The sequence below is a fragment of the Marmota marmota genome, unplaced genomic scaffold (genome assembly GCF_001458135.2).
Source record: "Marmota marmota marmota unplaced genomic scaffold, marMar, whole genome shotgun sequence".
Classification (NCBI taxonomy): Eukaryota; Metazoa; Chordata; class Mammalia; order Rodentia; family Sciuridae; genus Marmota; species Marmota marmota.
Genome location: NW_026000153.1, coordinates 14776060 through 14797648, shown reverse-complemented (window position 1 = coordinate 14797648; position 21589 = coordinate 14776060). Strand labels below are relative to the sequence as shown.

Here is a 21589-nt window from a genome sequence, read left to right as displayed (position 1 = left end):
CTGAACCCTAGCAATCTGTCTGCAAGCCGCAGGCGAATTGCAGCCTGAAATTACCTGTTCTATGGCTGAATGAGCTGCGGTCAGTCGCAAACAGGGATGGTGACGTCAGCTTTCCAACATGGTGGCTGCTGGCCTCCTCTGTGGTCTGACCGGTGTGGAGAACCGAGATGGACCGCTTCCTTCCCCCGTCTCGAACCCAGAATTCAGCCCTGAGTACGGTGCTTGCACGGCTGGCAGAAACTGCAGCGCTGTATCCCTGCGTCGCTATCTCCTCGTTTCCCAGCGCGCGCTGCAGACTCTAGCCGCGGGGCGATTTGCTGAATAAGCAGTGTTATCCTCCGTGCGACAAACCTCTCGCGTTTGAGTCCCCGTAGCCGATCCTCGTGCGATGGAAATCCTTCCTCCAGGTTCCGGAGCACCCCACTATTGCTGGAAATTCCTAACAAGATATCCTTTAGCCGTCCTGACTTGTCATACTCCCACACAGTGAAGCAGCTCACGGGGGCAATGCACTCCCCTCGACGCCATCTTCCTTCTTCAATAGTTAATTTCTTAAAATAAAAAAGGAAACTATGAAGGAGTTATGTTAAAGATTATATCTTGAGAATAAAGTCATTCTTTTTAAAAAGTGAGAGTTTTAAAAAAATCCTTCCTTTTCAAAAATATGCATAAGAAGTAAGTTTAAACACAATACAAATTAATTAGCGTATCAATTTTATAGGTGGACTAATACATTATTTTTAAATATAGTATTTTTTTTCCTTTCAATATTTCATTTAGTTTAGGGAAATGAAAAAGCATCTGTGCTGACCTGCTGGAAATTCACACTGACGTGACTGTAGCTGCAATTGTTTATTAAATTGGGATTTTTGTTGCATATTGTTTTTATATGAGTTTTGTTTGCATTTTCAGGGAAAATGTGGGCTTATGCTTAATTTCTAGAAAACGTCATATATATTATACCATTTTCTAGCCACAGTTCTTAACATTATGTAGGATTTCTGTTTCTGTGGGGCTGCAGATAAGGTATTTCTGAGTGTGCTTATAGATAGGGTATAGCATTATTAATTACTGAAAGTACTGAAAACTTTTCAGATTACCGTTTTTAGATTTGGAAATCTGTAACTAACAACCAACCTTGTGTTCTCAGAACCATTGGTATAGAATCATCCGGTATTTGGGATCTGTCCAGGAATTTGATTTCATAGGTTATGAGAATGATGGCAGGAACCCAAATCTAAATCTTGCCACATGTTCTACAGATATGAAATGAATCAACAAGAACAAATAAGAGTACATGTAAGTCAGGCCTCTAGTATAATTAGGAAATAGGGAGTGTTACAGATTTTAATACAAGTGAGGGAATAAACCCCAGGAAACCAGCAGAGCCAGCTCTGGAGTTGATGCTGGAGTTGAGAGTCAGGTGGAAATGGGGTAGAAGCGCAGAGTGCAGCTGAGCACCCAGTGGTGGCAGAATACAGATAAAAATCACCCTTAGTGGGCTGGGGATGTGGCTCAAGCGGTAACACACTCGCCTGGCATGCAAGGGGTGCTGGGTTCGATCCTCAGCACCACATAAAATAAAATAAAGATGTTGTGTCCACTGAAAACTGAAAAATAAAAATATTAAAAATTCTCTCTCTTTCTCTCTCTCTGAGTGGGAAAATGTCACAAAACATTGGAGATCTGAGATGTGGTGTATGTGGAAATTTGAAGGAAAGGCCTTGAAAGTGCTTGGAACTAAGTGCGGGATGGTGCTAATTCTGGGAGAGATGGAGGAGGTGTTCCTTAGAGGCTTGGTAGTTAAGGAAAAGGACAAAGCAGAGAGAATTAAGGGTGACTACAGATAGAGTATCCTAAGATCAGAACTATCTACTCTACTCCCACAAAAAACGAAAGTTCCATTTATTTAAAAGAAACACTTCATTGTATCTACGTAACTCAGAAAACTAGTAAACCACCCTGAAGCCTCATCCCCTTCTCAGGGGCATCTGTTGTTGCTGTCTAGGAACACCCGAGACTTTGAAAATGAACTGAAATGGTAGGTAACATCCATTTGAAGTTCTTATAGGAAGAAGGCAAAGTGAGAATACAGCTTTTTTATGCAGCATAAAGCAGTAATGTGTTCCCCTTTAAAACAGTTGAGTCTCATTAAACAGGCATTTCAAAATATGATCATTGACCTTAAATCTGAAATTAAAAAAACTCAGAATAGAAATGGACAAAAAAAACTAGGAAGTTAAGAAATGAGAGTTGACCCAACTGTGGAAAGAAATTAAACCAAGTTCAGACTTTATACATTTAGTAAGTCTGTTTGTGGCTGAACTGTGGGAGAAATTATCTTAGGTTTCTTTACTTAGTTTAAACCACTTTCCACTTCCAGAGGTGATATTTTTAAGATACCAGTTAATCTGCCAAAGAATCCTTCTCTATTCCTTTCTCTCTCTCTCTCCTTTCCAACATGTTTTATAACTTTTAGGACAGGCATTTCCTCTATATACTTCTTTCTTATTCAAGTACTTGGATAATTTTCAGTTCTGAGAGCAGTAATGTGTAGTGTTTTCAACCATGTGTTTTAACAATTTGTTTATCATTTTATGAACTGATGCATTTTATATAAACTGGGCTTTTATATTAGGAAGACCATTGTTTTAGATTTATCTAAAGTTCTCATTTTAATGTATGTCTGAGAAGTATTTTCTGTCCCAAATTGTCCATATGATTTTCATTAATCTTGAAAACTCCAACCAAATGAAATGAAATTGCTAAGAGTAGTGTAATTAATGTAATGAAAATGTGTATATGTCTGCATATAAAAATTTAAGAATTTTAACTTGCACTTTGCAGTTAAAGGAGAAATTCAGAACTGTATTATAAACATGATAGCTAAGCATGTCACTTAAGATACTCCATAGTTAAGGTTCCTACATTTATCTTAATACTTTAATTAGTTGTGGCAAATTTTGTAGGATAACTAAACAAGTCCTCCTATCTAGGCTTTTTTGAATGTTAGACGGTGTACTGTTTCTTCCATCTTGATATGAGCCAATTTCTTAGATAGTGTTTCGTTTTTGAACAGCATAACAGAGAAGCATATTATCTTTAAAAGGATTTCTTTTCCATATTGAAGCACTAAGATCTTTTTAATACTTAGGGATGATTGCTGTTAGTGGGACAAGACAAGAGCAGAGAGGAGTGGATGGATATTCAGGAATGGTTTTAGTTGGAATATTTAAGAGTGAATATGCTGGGAAACTTGGAAGATGAGTCAGGGCAGGAGTCTTCAGGAAGGAGGAAAAGTATTTGCAGAGACAGTGTTGTGCCATTGTATGTATATTTGCCAACCATGAGGCACTCAGTGTGCCGGGAATGTAGGAGGAAGATGGAAATGAGTCTGGTAGAATATATGAAGGTAAGATTTGAAAGCTCCTAATGGATCAAATCTGGCAGTGTGGACTTGGTTCTGTGGATATCAGGGAGCTATCCAAAGGCTTGGTTTTTGGGGAGAGATGAAGGCTGGTAACAGGTGACCTAGAAGGAGAGACCATGGCAGGAAGACCATTTGGGTGGTTCTCATGGAAGTCCCCGTAAGAGGTAGGAGTGTGCAGGGCCTGGGCAAAAAGGTAGCAGAAGACAAAGAGGAGCTGCCTTCAAGGAGCTACTTCTCAAGTTCAGTCAATAGGAAGTTTAGGATGGTGTGTGAAAGGTGAGCTAGATCGAAGAGTCAAGAAGATTCCAAATATCCAGCTCAGCTGTGTTGTAGGGAACTGAATCTAATATTAGGCAGTTAAAGGAAAAATATATTCTCAGCCCAAATTTTAAACTTAAAGACTGATTTCTCAACATGTAGATTATTCATCTTTAAAAGTGGTACTTTTTAATCCATTGGTATCTTTTTTTTTATAATGGTTTTGCTCATGCTGAAACAAATTAGATGCTCTCATATTAAATATATTTTCAAACAAAAGGAAGTGAGCAAACTAATTTATGGAATTTTATTTTACTTTAAAAGCCTATAAGTCACTGCTTGTAGAGGCACTTTTTGAGCCCTATTTGGAGAAGAGATGATGTAGTGGAAGGGGTAATATGTTGGGAGCCTTTTCTGATAATGATGATCATTACAAAAATGATCATGTATTTCGTGTAGAAAATAGTGCTTGGCCCTTTGGTAGATTCTAGGTGTATTAATCAGCCCTGTGAGTTGGCCTTGATGATTGCTTTTGTATTACAGATTGCTGTGGTTTGAATGTGGTCCCCAAAGTTCATGTGTTGGAAACTTAATCCCCTGTGCACAGTGTTGATAGGTAAGACCTTTAAGAGGTCGTTAACGTTGTAAGGGCTGTGCCCTCTTGAATGGATATGTCATTGCAGAGAGAGGATGTGTGGTAAAATTTTGTTCAGATCCTCTCTTGTTGTCTCTTGTTTGGGTGCTTGCCATGTGATGCCTTCTGTCATGTGTTATGGTGCATCAAGAAGGCCCACAGTAGCATATATACCTAAATAAAATAAATAAAATTTTAAAAAAAGAAGGCCCACAGCAGATGCAGCCCCTCTATCTTGGACTTCCCAGGCTCCAGAACTGGGAGCCAAATAAACTTTGTGTACAAATTACCAAGTCTGATATTCTGCTAACAGCAGCACAAAACAGACCAAGATACAGATGAAGAAACAGACTTATAGTGTTAACTTGCTGAAAGTCCCTGGCTGGTAAGTGGATTCGAATCTAGCAGTCTTAATCCAAAGCCCGGGCTCCTAACCTCTAGTTATAGGAGGCTTACTGACTTCACTGTGATTCTGTAATTTTATTCCAGACTATCTGTGTACCTTCATAGACTTGGACAGGATTAAAACCCTGGAACTCCTGTCTATGTATAAAATGAAGTATTGTGGAGCATTTACTGTGTGCCACGTGTTGTACTGGGTGCTTTACATAAATTATCTTACTTAATATGAATCAAGATGCTATCAGATAGTATATTTGACAGGAGAAGCTCGTTATGCTAAAGTAATCATCAGTTCCAAAATTGTCGTGACTTAACAGATTTATTTCTGAGTAGAATCAGTAGTACGAGGAGAGAACATTGAGGCACCAATAATATGGAAATGTCATCGTTGCCTGAAGGATCTTTTCTATTTATGGAACATAGTGACCTGTATGATACGTCAGTCATAGAGTCTGAAACTAAAGCATCGCTGCTTCATGGATATATGTATTTAAAAAAATCCTGATTACTTTGAATGACTTCTTGGTACATTATATATTTTAGAAGTATGTCCCATCTTAGAAGAATTTAGTGTGTTGTACAAACAACTTTGTTGTAGAAGCATCAGATTGTTAGCCTAACCTTTCAAGGTTATGCTTGACCAGCAAAGGGAAGGATGAAAAGGAGAAACAATATTAGGCTAAAGAGAGGAAGGCAAGGAGAGAGAAGAGTTCCAGATGGACACTGAAGTGTTTGAGATCCACATTGTACCAGGTAAGGATTCCAGGGACCTTTTATGATTCTTGAATGCAAATGGATGGCTAAACTAAGGCTTATAATGTCTATGATAGGTTCCATTGAAGCAAAAATTCACGTACATATGTTGCATTACCCAGCCCCTGGGCAAAGGCTTGTAATAACAAAACAGTTAATTAGTACCACTCTATCTTTATAATTTTTGTTATCCTTATTAATAACCTCCTTAACAGATTTCTATTTAGATCTGGTTTGGTTCTTCCAAATACCACAGTTTGGAGGCCATGAATGTGTTCAGTATATAAATTTTACTAAAACCAAATGGACTGACAGCTGAAGCTATTAAAATAAACCCAGGTGCTATTTCTGTTGAATGAAAAATTAAGTTTAAAATAAAATGCAGCTTCTAGGTACATCAGCCACTAGGAGAATCCTTTATCAGTTTTGTTAAAATAAAAATCAGCCATTGTGAGAAATCAAGAGAGAGCTTTTTTAATCAGAAAGTGCATCACACAAAAATAATTTATTTATCTCACCTGGTGGGTAGAACATTATGAATCATTTATTGAAACTTAAATTGATTCTTTACATGTATTAATTTTAATAAACAAATTTATAGCAACTAAAATGGTAATGTACCCTATTATGAGATCGATTGCTGAGAAAAATGGAGCATGGGGTTATAATGTTATAGCCTTCCAGATAGCTCTCAGATTAAAAACTTGCTCTTTTATTTAATGAGCTATTAATATTAACAGGTTCTGCTGCTTATTGCATCATTCAGGCATGGATAAACATTCCCTTTGAAGAATATATTATAAAAATTATCCATTTGGAAACTTGGTAGAAACTTTCTGGTTGTAAGATTTTTTGAATCTGTATTTCTGTCATTTGTTAGAGATTGAAAGGTGAATGTTTCCCTCTGTGATAGACCTTTGAACAAAATTCATAATTTCACTGCCTGGGAGAAAAATTATTTTAGACAATATAAGATTGATCCTTTGATTTATTCAACAAATATTCTTAACACTAGGATACTATGGTACATTAGTATTTGATAAGGAAAGTAGATAGTAAGCAAAAATATTTTACAGATAGATGAGGTGGTAATACATATTGTAGACTAAAAGAAATAAAATTGATTAAGTGGTATATGGAGTAGGTTGAGAAGTTACAGTTTTATCTTCAGTGGTTAGGGCTTCTCTGATAAGATACAGTTGTGTCCTTATTTTGAAGATGGTGAAACTGGAACTTTGAGAGGTCTTTTTTTCAAACAGGTCTGATTCAGATTGATAATTGTTTGACTACAGACTGTGTCCTCAAAAGAACCATGCTTTAATTAGGAACCAGCAAATGAGAACTGTCTTTTACCTTTAGATTTGGCTTTGGGCATCTAACACAATAACCTACCAATTTTAGCCCCCCTAATCCTCATGTCATTAGTAACAGGTATAATTATGAATCTCCAATGATATCTGTGTTCTTACCTTTGGAACCTGTGAATATGGCATGTTCCAAGGCAAGGAGGAAGTAAGGTTGCTGTCAGGTAACTCTTAAGATAGATTGTCCTGGATTATCTGGGCAAGATAATCCTCAGGGTAACAGTGAGGATCTTTACAGATGATAGAGAGAAACAGGAGAACAGTTCATATGATGTGGGAAGACCTGGCCTGCCTTTGTTGGCTTTGAAGGTGGAGGGAGGGTCCATAGCCAAGGCCAAGGTGGGCAGGTGGCCTTCCAGAACCTGGAAAAGGTAAGAAATGGTTTCTCTTCTAAAGCTTCTGGAGGAGTATTACATAGCTGACATCCTGATGTTAGCCTCAGGTGGTCTTGTTAGACCAGCAACTGCAGAATTGTAAGATAACAAATTTGTGTTTTTTCAAGCCACTAAGTTTGTGGTCAGTAATAGGAATCCAATGCAGTAAGTAATTTGATTGGCTGACCTTGTCCTCTTAGCACTTTCATTTGGCTTTATTTCTTAGAATTTGGGAAGTCAAATATATCAAAGCAAAGGAAAACAAGAGAAAATGATTGTAATGAAACTGGTAACCTTGTGGGGGAGCTATATTTATAAAAACATGCATGTCTTTTCTGATGACTATTTATTGATGTTGTTTAAATGATGATCTCACTGACAATTAGTGTCTGATTCTGCGCTGTAGATGTTTTAAGACATTCTCTACAGGTTCAAGAAATCCTGTACACATCTAAATAGCATGGAGGACTCTTTTCTTCCATGAGCTGTTTGGTTTTTAGTGCAAGTGGCTTTAAAGACAGATATTCCCAGACATCTGTGTCATCTCATTTCTTGCATTAAAATATGACTGTTTTCTTCAAAGACCTCAGTGGATTAAATAAATCTCTCAGAATAGTATCACAGAAAGACAGGAGTGAGGAAACTTCTGATAGAGCTTAAGGTTTTAGTCTGTGGTCATTTTTTCCTTAACCAGGGATCGGGTAGTTTTGAGGCATTTTGTCTAAGACTATTTTTAGTCTTTGCAAGAGTCCAAGATAGGCTCCAGGCTTAGTAAATAGACTAGTGTAATAGTCTCTTTCCCCTTGCTTATAACAAGGTTCACACTTAGATATGTTTGAAAACTTTATTTACTTATTGGTGCTAGGGATGGAAACCAGGGTTTTGTACATTCTAGGCAAGCACTTTATCTCTGAGCTACACTTGAGCTGAAAACATTCTTTTTAATGATGCAATAGAATCAAAGGCAACATGTCTTCATTTTTTGTAAGAAGTTTAAAACAAAGAGGTAATTAGATTAGATGTGTTACTGTTTGTTCAATTTTGTGTTCTCGTAGTGTGATAGGAAATCAGTTTAGAAGGAAGGATATGAGTTCTGCAGTTTAAACTTTGGTCTATAACACATATAATAGTAATATTTTGGGGAACTGACATTCAGTGAATATTACCAGACACTGTGCTTTGTGCTTTGTGAACATTTGTTACATTTAATTCTTATAGCAATTCCCAGAAATACATATTATTTTCCTTTTCATAAAAAGTGAGGTAACTCAGGCTTTAAGTAACTAGCTTAGTATATATAGGCTGCATGTGGTACAAATTGCATGTGGCATAGGAAAACATTATCTGAGTTAATTTTATGACTGGTACTTAGTTATTCACCTCATTTAATTTTTTACTATCTAAGTAGGCATTTGAATAATTTTTGCTTCCTTCTTTGCCTATCTCTGCTTTTCACCCCTTTTCCCTTCCTCTTTCTTTTTAAAAAAATGACATTAGTGAACTTTATCAAAATATTTGATATTCCTTATTTCTTATCTCTATTACAACGTCTCCTGATTTTTTTCCTATTATTTTGAACGCTTTCTTGAAAAATGTGTTTCAGCATAGGAATCTGGGCAATGACTCTTCTTGAGCTCTGGTGAAGTGCCCTTTGCAGTACTTCATGGGGCAGTAGCCCTAGGAAGAAGTCAGAATAGAAGCTGGAGGAGTGAATGTAGCTGGTCATTCTCACCTCTTGTGAGAGCTGGGTGCTGCTGCCCATTGTGCTAGTGAATGAAGCAGCAGAACCTCCCCGAGAAACTTGTGGAAAGGTAAGCACAGCATCTAGCCAGCTGACCTTGCACCCGGCCCCCACTGCCGCCTTTTCCCTGGATGCAGGCTCCCTGTTCCTCTTTCTGGGTGGTTTCATTTACCTTCAGAGTTTCTCACTTGGGGGTGTGGAGTTTGAAATCTCTTTGTTATCATTTTTATCCTGTCTTCAGGGCTGATTTGCGGGGAGGAAGCTCGAAGCTCAGGGTAGCTGTCTTGGCAGAACTGTGTTTTGTTCTTTCATTACTCATATCATCTTCAAATAAGACCATACAACAGTGATCTATTTATTATCTTTTCTGTTTTCTTGTCTTTTGACGTGGCTAAAATTTCTAAATTGGTTTTGAAAGAAGTGAAAGTGATAGTTGGCACCTCTGGGTTGTTTTCTGTGGATGATGGGAATGCTTTCTCTTACTTCATTAAGTATCATATCTTGTTGGCTTTTGATTTCAAATTGCATTCCCAGCTCTTAATTCTAGGCTCTTTGAGAAGGAAACCTTTTTTTTTTAACTTATTAAAAGCTTGTTTTTTTTTCAGAAGCAAGTGTTTCTGAAAGTGTTTATAAATGTTGCCTGAGTCTCTGTCACGTTGCCTTATGATTTTTGTTTTTTGAACTATCAAATGATAATGTCAGATAGTTTAATATCTAGTGTTTTCATTTCTACAATACTTGATCTTAAATGTTTCCTATTAATATAGGTTCAGTTTTATTTTTGTGAGAGTCTATGTAAAGCATTTACATTTAAATTTTTACATGAGATGATTGAACTATAAGTGTTCAGGAAATGTGTGCTTCTTTCCTTTGGTGTACTCCAAGAGTTGTGATATTAGGGTTATACCAAATTTTCCAAAATGAATTGAGAAGTTTTTATATGACCCTGTTATGGGACAGTTTAAGTAACTTAGAGATTTTGTGTTCTTTGAAGGTTTTTAATAGAACTGTTATCTAACACAGTCTGGGCAGGTTCCTTACTGTAGGAGACAGGTAGTACTCTGATGACTGTCATTTTTCTCAGTTCATTCTGTGATTATCTTACTTGATTTGATTTGAAAAAGTACTGTTAGTCAAATTTCTATTACTGTGACAAAATACTCGAGATAATCAGTTTGTAAGCAGGAACATTTTATTTTGGCTCATGATTTCACAGGTTTCAGCCCATGATTGCTCAACTCTGTTGCTTTTGTGCCTGTGATGGCATAGTATATCATAGTGGGAGCATGTGGCAGAGTGAGCTTGTTCATCTCATGGCAGCTGGAAGCATAGAGAGGGGGACGAGAAGGGGCCAGGGTGACAATATCCCCTTTAAAGGTACACTCCCAGTGATCTAACTTCCTTCCGTTAGTCCTCTCTCTAAAAGGTTCCACAAACTCCTAAAGCACCACAGATTGGCAACCAAGCCACATGGCCTTTGGGGAACATTCAGGATCCAAATTATAGCAAGTACTAATGCTTGGAGACTTACTAATGTTTCTGTTATCTGGTTTATTAATTTACTTTTGCTTTTACCTTTATTATCTCTGCAGTGCCCACCTTACTGCCATCAGAGTTCCATTAATTTTGAAGCTCTTAAGATTGGAAACCTAGGCCATAGATAATGCAGTGTCCAGTTCGTGTAGGGTTTACAGTCTCTAATTGATGAAGAAAGTTGTAGAAAAGTGGTGGTCAGGGCTAAAAGGTACCAGGGTATGGAGATAAAGGGGGCAGAGGCTGCAGGCATAGTTCCTACTTCCTGGAGAATAGGCCTTAAAGGGTAGAATGGGTGTCTTCTGGTAGAATTGAGCAGGCTCCAAGTGTAGACACAGAGGGTTGGTAGGTTGGCTAGAAAGCAGCTGTCTTTTGTTCATGTAGTTTGTTTTCTTAAAACAAATCAGAGTGTGCAATGAATTCACACTCAACAAATGCATCACTTTCTCCTTGATTTGTTTGGCAGTGCTTTAATTTTTATCGCTATTGTAAGTTTTTGCCTATTTCTGTTTCTTCATGAAAAGTACTGAGAAATTCTAGAAGACTTTGGTGGGAGTGTCTAACAAGGTACTTCTTTGCACTTGATATATGGAATGTGCAGTCAGACTTGCTTGAGAAGTATTTAAATCTCCTCTAAATAATTTCAAGAACTCTAATATTTTTCTTTTTCATATAACATTTTACAGATTAGAAATAAATGTAACTTTTTTTCCTGAAGTTTGAGTTTGCAGGACTTCTATTTGCTTCTTCTACTGGAAGATGCTAGAGTTTCATTTTTGTAAATTTATCTATAGTTCCAATTTACATTACCCTTAGAATAGCCACCTGCTTCTGTTTGGTGCCTCCACCTTCTCACCCCTCTTCTTGCAGTTCCTTTGGTTGACAGTCTCTGATTTGGAGTGTGGAAATCTAAATGAGAATGTCTTAGAAAAAAGCTGCTTACTAAACTCACTGTGCTGTTACAACAGACGTTTGTTTTCACTGGTCTTTATTAGGTACCCACAGTTTTGTTAGGTGAAGTTCAGAACAATGAAAAGGCATAAACCCTGCTTCTAAGGATCTTGTGATCACCAAGGGATATTGGGAAGAAAGGAAAAGAGGGTTATGTTGGCTTTAGTGGCGGAAATTGTCCACCTGAATGGCATATCTTGAAGATTCGTGAGGTTATTCCATATGGCTGGAAGGAAATGAAAAGCTTATTTGCTTTTCTGATTTTTTTTTCCCTCCTCTATATATTCTTATCGCTTTCCCAATATAAAATAAATGATGAGAGTTGATCTTGTTTATGGTATGTGGCTTAGGGCATGGGAACCTTCACCTTATTTTTTCCTCCTTGAATTGAACATGAAATTCTGATACTACAGGGCAAAGGAGAGACTAGGGTTTATGAAGACTGCATATCTTGTGAATCTTAAGTAGAGCTCTTCAATTATTACAGGCTCAACTTTTTCTCACTTTTCGGGTCCAAGTGTTATGGTAAGGAAAGCAGCTCTGAGAGATAAGAATCATAGTTCACCCAATAAAAAGTTTTGAAGAAGATGTTGAAAAATACCTTTGAAAGTAGAAGCATTTATTTTTATAACACATATGATGTATTTGTTTTAGAAAATTTAGGAAATATTGGCTATAGCTCAGAATAGTGAATTTTTATTTGTTGTTGTCCCCTCTGTCTCCTTTAATGGTCCCTGTGATGTGTGTCCTATTATTATCATCCCTGTTCTACAGGTAAAGAACCTGAAGCATAGAGAGGTTACTGTTTTGGTGTTTATTATTCTAATTTCCTGCATGTATACACATAGATTTCTTTAGTAGAATTTGGATTATGCAAAACAGGTTTGTGACCTATTTTTCACCTAACAAGACATTATGAAAACTCTTCCCTTTGCTATTAAATTATCCTTGGAAATAAGTTTTAATGTCTGTGTAATATTTTGTGAAGTTTATTTAACTCAAAGTTTCTAATTTTAGCACTATTGGCCTTTGGGCTGGATAATTTTGTATTCTGGGTCTTGTGTGTCATAGGTTGTTTAGCTTCATAATTGACCTCCATTCGTTGCACCTTTTCTCCACCCCCCCCACCCAGTTGTGACAACAAAAATAACTCTGGATGTTGTCAAATAAGCAATGTAAATGTTCTGGGGGACAGAATCACCTCCAGTTGAGAACCATTTAGACATATGTATTTTACACTTTAAAAAATAATATGTAGATATAAGTAAATTCATGGTGAATTTTCTATTGGAAAAAGTAGACTTGTGCCATTCAGATTACATTTATCAGCTAATTTAGCTACTTTCTTAATAATATGTTTTTCCATAATAGCAATATTGTTTGAAAGTTGAAAGTTTAACAACATAATTTACATTCATATAAGAATGTAATTGCTTATCTGTCAGCAGTCTGATGGAATGGTATCCTGGGAGCTTTGACCACAGTTGTTTGATTGTAGATGAGTTCTATTATCTCCATGTCACTTTCCTAAAAAGTTTGGTCATTGAGGCAGCTATAATACCTTGTGTTATTAATGGAAACCAAAAGTTACTCTTTCAGCTTGTTTATGTAGTTTTCTTGATATGTTTTGACACTTTAGAAGGATTTATAAAGCTGTCTTTCCTAGCAGATACTCATCTTTTTGTATAAATAAAATGTCCTTTCTGTAATAGAACTATAGCATACAATAATTAATAGTCACAATTGCCCCTTTAAGGAAGAAGCATTCATTCTTTGTGTTTGGTGGTGGGTGGTGATTTAGACAATGAAAAACTAGTTGAAGTCATTAGTCCTCAAATTATTTTGAACCTGACCTTCAGTGTTGTTTTCCGCATCTTGCACCCCTCTTCCCCAGTCATGGATCATTTTTACCTTTTTTTTTTCCCTCCCACCATGGATATCTTAACCTCTCTGACTATGGGATATATTTGGAGATGTCCTATATTATGCATATACATTAAATGGTAACATTATAATTTTAAATGTGTATGTATATCCAATGTGTAGTTTTTGTCTAATTTGCCTTTGTTGATAATATCCTATGGTAGTGATTAGATCTGTTGTTTACAGTGTTGTTGGTTGTGTTTTCAAGATTCAGATTGTGTTTTGACTGACATATAGCATTAATTTCAACTATGCATTAAGAAACTTTCTTATTTGTATGTTGCACCAACTGGTTTTATTTTTCTGTTCTTCTTTGGTTTTCTCTAACAAATAGTAACTGAAAAGAAATGTTAGTATGTCATGGGGCTTTTGGGATGTGAATAATTTGTAAAGAGAATATTTTAAAATGCCAGTTTTCTTTTTTTTTTATTTATTTTTTTATTGGTTGTTCAAAACATTACAAAGCTCATGACATATCATCTTCCATACATTTGATTCAAGTGGGTTATGAACTCCCATTTTTTACCCCAAATACAAGTTGCAGAATCACATCGGTTTACACATCCACATTTTTACATAATACCATATTAATGACTGTTGTATTCTGCTAAAATGCCAGTTTTCTAAAATTCAAATGTTCTGATAGTGGATTTTGATGGCTATTTTTATATATTAAACTTATAAGGTTGACTACCAATTTTGAGTATTTCATTCTCCTTAAGGTAATTACAGTTCTAGAGAGAATGTCCTAGAGGAAGAAAGCCTTTATTTTATACCTTCATACCCATGGTTGATTATTGATTTGCTTTTTATTAACACTTGGTTTTTTTTTTTTTTTCCCCCTTTTACTGAGGAAGTTCAAACTGCACGAGTGCTTTTTTTTCCCCCCCTAAACAATGAGAATTTCTTTTGAGGATGTTAGTGTTTCCCTATTGTATCTAGCTTTAAAAATATTGGATATTTATTAAAAGGATTTGCCCCTAGTTAGATGTAGTTGATGACATGAAACCAAGTAAACTATTCATCTGATTAAAATTTCTGGTTCAGCTGAGGTCTTTCTCCAAGGGGAAGCTGGTTTGGGAAAGGCCATCTCAGTGTAGTGAGATTGCCAATTGTCTTTGCGGTGCTCGACTGGTGGTGTTTCCACTGTCTTAATGTGGGCTTTGTAGGACATCTTACTCTTTCCTTCAGTGCATTTGTATCATTTTATTTTGTCAAAATATGACTGAATTTTATTGAAAAAGTAGTATCCAGAAATAAACATTTAATTTCTACATAAATAGGAATAATAAAAAATGTAATGACCTTTGTTTTAACCTCTAGATTTCATATGCCATATGTTTTTTACAAGTAAAACTCAAGTCTTTATTTGAACTATGAACAGTGTTATTAAGTCCGGTAAATTGTACTAATGTGTGAAAGAAAGGTATTGGTAAAATTAAAACAAGACGAAAAATGTAGAATCCGTTGGTTATAAACACTAAAAAAGAAAAGAGACCTTTTTTTGGCACACAAACTTAAAATTACTAGGTGAAAAGCAAAATACAGTATTCTTTTTCATATACAAGTCCATGTTATGTAGCAAGACTTCCTCCATGAAAATTTACCCTGTGGGAACAAATTAACAACAGTAACAAATTGCTGAGCAGTTTTTCAGACAGAAATCTTTAATTGTTTTAATTTGTTAACCTCCAAAGTAATTTTCCCCCCTATAAGTTCAAAACTCAGTAAGAGTGACAGTGATATGACATTTATTTTCAGATAGTGTTCTAGAACTTCATAGGAAGGTTTAAAGGATTTGTCTTTAATTAAAAGTGCTATAAACTTAGTAAAAATCCATGTTAGTTGAGGAATTGATTCTTTTTAAAGGAAAGCTGCAAATTTTTCTTGTATGGGTAAATGTCACTCTGTTCATATCTTTGCTTAGCTGCAAGTCAGGACTTGTTCTTTTCCACTAGGTTGTCATAGTAACGCAGTTAACTGTCATCTCAACTCAGACTGTTGATGGTTTTATTTGTAGGTTTGTAAGATTATTAAAATTTAACAAAAATTATTGATTTGCTTTTTATTAACACTGGGTTGTTTACCATGGAAGTTCAACTGCATGAAGGCCTTCTTTCTGTTTAAAACTTTTTTAAAAAAATGAAAGTGAAACTCTATTAAATCTACTTAATTTAAAATTTTTATTTTATTGAAAATGTGGTATATAGGGTGGTGTAGCAGAATAACCTCTGTGAATTGTATTTTTGAATCACTTTGTTTTCTTTGTTTACAGCAAGGAGGGAAAAAAAAACTTTAAAAATTCACCTTTAGCCTGCTTTTAACTTAACATAAAGATACCTGTCAGAAAAGCATGAAATGGTACATCAAGTGCCTAATATTAGAGTTTTCATTTTATTTATGGTTTTTGAAACCTTGCAAGAATGCTTCAGTGAACTGTGTCGTGAAAGTATTTATTTTTGTATATTTATGTGAGAGAAATTATTTAGTTTTCACTTATAAATAAGACAGGCAAACCTTATTTACAGTAACTTTATCTAATGGTCCGTGGATGAGTGCTTTTATGCAAAATAGTCAAGAGGCTAGAATTAACTTTTCACATTGGATGCACATTTGATGTCCAGACTTGAGCAACATGTGGCACCTTATTATAAAGACTAACATTTAGGATTCAATTTGTATTTAACACATTTGCTTCAGAATGCACACATCATCTGTGTCACATTTAATGTTAACTTTGTAATGATTTCTGTTTCTTCCTTGTAGACACATAAGTAGAAGTGTTTATTTGTTGCTTTTTGTTATTTTCCTTTTTCAGGTTGGTTTAGACTAGATTAATTAGCACTTTCATATTTTATATTAAAAACAGAAGTTTGGAATGGGATAGCTACTTGGGTTGTGTAGATTATCATGGGGTATCTTTTTATCAAATGTGAAGATCCTTTGGATAACTGTGTTTATAATACTTCCCTTTTGTCTTTGATTGTGTATATCTGTTCCTAAATAAACAACTGTTGGCTTATATATATTTGTATTATATTTATGACAGCTTATCAGAACACATGGAATAATGATTTCTTTTTTGAAACAGGTTTGTTGTTCTTAACATTTGATTACTGTTCTTGTAGCTAAACTCTGTGATAGCTCCCAGTGATCTTCAGCTCCTGTTATTCATGTCCTTGTGTCCTTCCCTCTCATACTGAATCATGGCTGACCTATATGATCAATAGAATAGTGTAGAAATGACAGTACATACCCTCTGAAGCTAGGTCATATCAAACACAAGACTTTCATTTTGTTCTTTGGGTCCACTCATTGGGATAGAAGCTGCCTGCCATGTTCTGATGACATTCAGGCAGACCTACTGAGAAGCCTGTAAGCAAGGAGCTGAGAAGCCTTGTTCTAACAGTCAGTGCCATTTTGCCAGACATTTAAGTGAGCCATCTTGGAAACAGATACTCTAACTTCAGTCCGGTCCTCCTGTGATTGTTGCCTCAGCTGACGTCTTGCCTGCAACCTTTAGACAGATCTTGAGAGGACCAACCACCTAAGCCACTGCTGAATTGCTTGCCCATAGAAACTGTAAAAGAATACATATTTATTACTGTTTTAAATCAGTAAGTTTTGGCATAAGTTGTGATGCAGTAATTGATAACTAATGCATCTGCTAAAGAAGCAATTTTAAAACATTTCTTACCAGTCAATTGTTTATAGTTGTAAGCATGGCAATTACAGAGGCTTTTGTTGTGTATAGAGTCATCTTTGTAGGAGACTGGGTAGTATGTTATATAAGGCATTGACTTAGTATTTATAACTGAATTTGGTTTTCGGCTTTGTCTCTATCCACTGTTTTGAGGAAATTAAAACTTATGGTAGTCAGTTTTTTTTTTTTTACTGAAACTCTGTCCATGGGATAATTCCACTTAACTTTATAGTGTTTTTTCCTCTTTCTGTCTTTCTTTCTTTCTTTCTTTCATTTGAGGATGAAATAGCTGATCTTAAACTTTTAGCATGATGCTTATTACCTATCCTTTCCAATTTTTAACAAATTAACCCCTTTCTAAGTAAAACTGCAGTTCTTTGCCACAGAGGTAAGGATTTCTGTGAGCATTGGAGTTTGCAGTTTCTCCCTAAGGTGTCATTTCTGTCTCATAATCTTCAATAGGCAGAGCAGTTATTACTCTAGAAGTCATTTTTCTTTTGCCTAATCTTTTTTTTTTTTTTTTTTTTTAATCATGTGCTTTAGGTGTGATTTCTTTCATGTTTATCCTGTTTGGGGTTGCAGAGTCTCTTGAATTTGTTGGTGTATATCTTAACAATTTGGAATATTCTCAGTTGATATATCTTTTAAGTGTTGCTCCTGCTCTTTGCCATTTTTCCTTATCCTTCTGAGACTATAATAAAAGTATATTATCAAATGATTATGTTTTTTAAAAGTCTTAATTATGTAATATGTTAGACAAATTACATGCATTATATACTCTTTCAGACAATAAATGTTTTTAAAGTATTAGACATTTTTTGTTGTGTTCCACATGTCTCTTTTATAGTGTCTTTTTAAAAATCCATTTGTCCTCTGGACTTCCAAAGGAAAGGACAAGTGGTTGGAAAATGCACTAAAGAATGTGTGACCCATGGAACACAACGAAAAGGTTTAACATACCCTTTAAAACATTTATTGTCTAAAAGAGCTTTATTTTTATGTTTCTGTGTCACTAATCTTTTCTGATTTGCTAAACTTCCATTAAACTGGTTAGTGACTCTTAATTTCAGTTGTAAAATTTTCATTTCTCTTTTTAGAGATTACAGTTTTTGAAAATTTCTTTTTATCAGTTTTCTCATTTCTTCTGGTTTGTTTTTGTTTGTTTTGAACATACAATGACAAATACCCTTTTACTGCTAACTATAATATCTGGGTCTTACTCTTGGGTTTATTTATTTATTTATTTATTATCTCTCTCTCTCTCTTTTTTTTTAAACTTTAATTCTATGTAATGTGGTACTGAAGATCAAACCCAGTGCCTCACTGGTTGGGCAGGTGCTCTACTTTAGCCCTTTTGGGTTTATTTTTACATTGTGTTTTCTTCTTGATTTTTGGTTATTTGGTCCTGTCTTGTGGCATGCCTGGTAATTGAACCTTTGGAATTTAAAGTGAAAAACTGTAGAGGCATGCGTGTGTGTGTGTGTTTGTGTGTGTGTGTGTGTGTGTGTTTAAATCAAAGTGGAGTCTCTCTTTCCTTTAGTCTGTAGATACATCTGTAGATATGTTGGGAGTTATGTTCCCTGATTATAATCAGAGATTAAAGTAAGTCAGAGCTCCATGGATATTTTATTAAGTTTTAAGGTCCCCTAAGGACCAGGATTTCCAACAGTGAGTGTGTGGTATTTATGAGGACCATTTCCTGATGATTCCAGACCTCTAATTCGTGTCTTCTTAGTACATCAAAGCAAATGGTTTAGCTTTTTAGCTTCACACCCTATATAGCTTTAGAAAATAAAAGTTGTCTTATAGGGAAAAGTGACTATGTAACAATCTCAGTTTTCTCCCCTTCTCTTCCACTGGAATCATGGCCTCTCAAATCTCCAAACTTTTCTATGTATCGCATGAGCACCAAAAGATTTGCTGCTTTTCCTACCCCCAGCAGTGGCTATTTTCCTTGCCAGAGTTTGGGTTCATAGACCCTTTTCCTATACCCAGAATTGGTGAATGTTTCCAGGAAGATGGTGTCTATAGAATTCCAGCTCACCTCTCTGGTTTCTCCACCACCCTACAATCTTGACTCTTCTGGCAAGGTTGCCTCAGTAGGTTTTTGATTCCTGGAACAGTTAATATATATTTTATCAAGACTTTGTAGTTATTCTGGGTGGGAGCATTGATGTATCTCAAGGTACTTTAATAGCAGCTGCATAATGAATACTCTGCAGTTATTTTCAAAGTAAATATCAGTGAATAGATTACTTTCATGAATTTCTATTTAGTTTGGCTTTATGCTGTCATAGTTTTTGATATGTGAACATTTTTTTTGTTTGTCATTACTGAGGTAAAATTAATTTTTTTCTGGATCATTATTGTAATAATTTTTACCGCTATCCTTGATTTATTATCCATGGTCATTATAGTCAATATTGATTACTAAATTTATTCCTTAACTATGAGGATGAAGAGTATCTTATGATGCTGTACCAAACAGTAAGCTTGAAAATAGAAAGTGACAATATCACTCTAAGTCTGTAACTCCTGTTTTCAGCTTTTGAACTTACTCTAGCGATGAAGTTGATACACCCAGTTGGCAAAAGGAACATGAAGATCTTAACCTTCAGGGGTAGTTGTAATTATTGATAAAATGGGTGAGGGGATTATCTCTTGTTTGCCCTTAGGAAGTGTGTGTTGAGAGTTTCTTTTTTTTTTTTTTTTTTTTTGATTTTTAGCACTGTTATCTTGCTTGCCTTCTTTTATTTCTGATTCTATTCTCCCACCTCTTCCACTTCTTTCCTTCCTTCTTTGTTATGATAATGATGTATGGGGTCACAGAATTGGATATGGAGGGCACAGAGGTAGTCCTGTCTTCCAGTGGTTAGCAAGTAGTTGAGAACTTAAATACCAAGATGACAATTTGAGTAAAATTGGTTTCCCTACAAATAGTGACTCCAATCTGTACTCAAATGGTAGCTCAGGCCTATGGATGTGTGAAAGCAAATGAGTCTGTGGGCTCTCTATGAGTCACAGAGGAGAGAAAGGATAACAGGATATCCCCTGCACCCTCCCCACTACACACACCCCTACAAAGCAAGAACAAGCCACTAAACCCAGGAAAAACTTCAAAACAAACAAATCTGCAACAGCTGTCATTTTTCTCTGCTTTTTATGTAGGAAGAAGAGAGTGAAGAGGAACCCAAACTGAAGTATGAAAGGCTTTCCAATGGGGTAACTGAAATTCTTCAGAAGGATGCAGCTAGCTGCATGACAGTCCATGATAAGGTAAGGTGCACTTTCAGAGGATTCTTGTTTGTGTTGGTAGTTTGCACTTTGGAGTCCTGAAGTTTGTGGGGTGGTTTTTCACAGTGATTGTATCTCCCAGCTGCTCCTCCTCTCTTATTCTTCACTGACAACAAAACCAGCACCTAGGTATTTTATATACACACACACACACACACACACACACACACACACACATTCTAATGGTGTATCAAGTAGAATTTAGAAAATGATGTGAAGATTTTATATGATTTTGAGAACTCCATCAGTCAGTTCCTGAAATCATAAAGATTAGATTAGGAACACATTAAGGGTAGGAATAGGGTGAATATTCATTCTTTTGTTTTATCAGTGTTTTTATAAAAGAAGAAGAGTTTCCATTGGAGGTCTTAGGAATCAGTAGAAATGCCAGCGATTGCTCTTTATACATTATACAAACATATAAATATATCTTATATATGGATTCGTGGTATAACAAAATTCCCACCCACTTTTTCAGTTCAGACTAGATACTGGAGAGCACCTTTAGCCTATTCTTAGACCATAACAGTCTTTGTTTTGCTTGGAATAGGGCATACTATGGTATTGCAACCATTTGTTTTTTCCTGTGAGTTTGTGAATGGGTCTTTGTCTTTTTTTGCAAGGAAACTCCTGACCTCTGATCCATCTACTTACTTTTTTGCTGTTACCAGCAGTGTTGTCTCCTTCTCCTGCTTGCTGCATACCTAATTCCTTTGTGCTTCAGATTTTATAAGCCTGTATTCATTATATAGTGTACTAGATTTTCTCTTCTCCAGAAATCACCTCCTCTGAGGCGCCTGCCATTTGGCTACAGCAACGGGGTTACCCCTTCCCCTTGCTTCTTTCCCCCAACTTCTTGTTCCTGTTATTCACTCATTAAAGACTGGACTTTCAGTTCTTCATCCTTATTTAATTCCATTGTTTTTCACCTCCTCCTATTTCATCCCCTTCTGTTAAGGCCACATTCTGCATGGTGTAGATACCTAGAACTTGAGCATCTGTAGTCTTCATTACACTCTCTGTTGACTCCTTTTGCCCTTCAGGCTTTCGTATTCATTTTCCTACCACCTTGTTCTGCCGCAGTCTGGCTGGGCACAATCAGGAGCCACTTGTCAAAAGAAACTAACTTTATTTTTAGAACCACACACGCCAAACAAAACAGCCTCTCAGGAAAAACCCTCAGAGCCTCAACTGCCACCACCGGCTTTCCACAAGCCTCTCTCTCCCAC

General features: G+C 36.0%; 1 protein-coding gene across 1 annotated transcript in view; it reads left to right on the top strand.

Moving 5' to 3' along the window:
- The window catches only part of Vps41 (VPS41 subunit of HOPS complex), a 169255-nt gene that overhangs the window by 14279 nt on the left and 133387 nt on the right, over nt 1-21589 (top strand). Inside the window, exon 3 of the mRNA XM_015490238.2 lies at nt 20235-20342. Coding sequence (XP_015345724.1) covers nt 20235-20342 — 108 coding nt within the window. The remainder of the gene's footprint in view (nt 1-20234; nt 20343-21589) is intronic.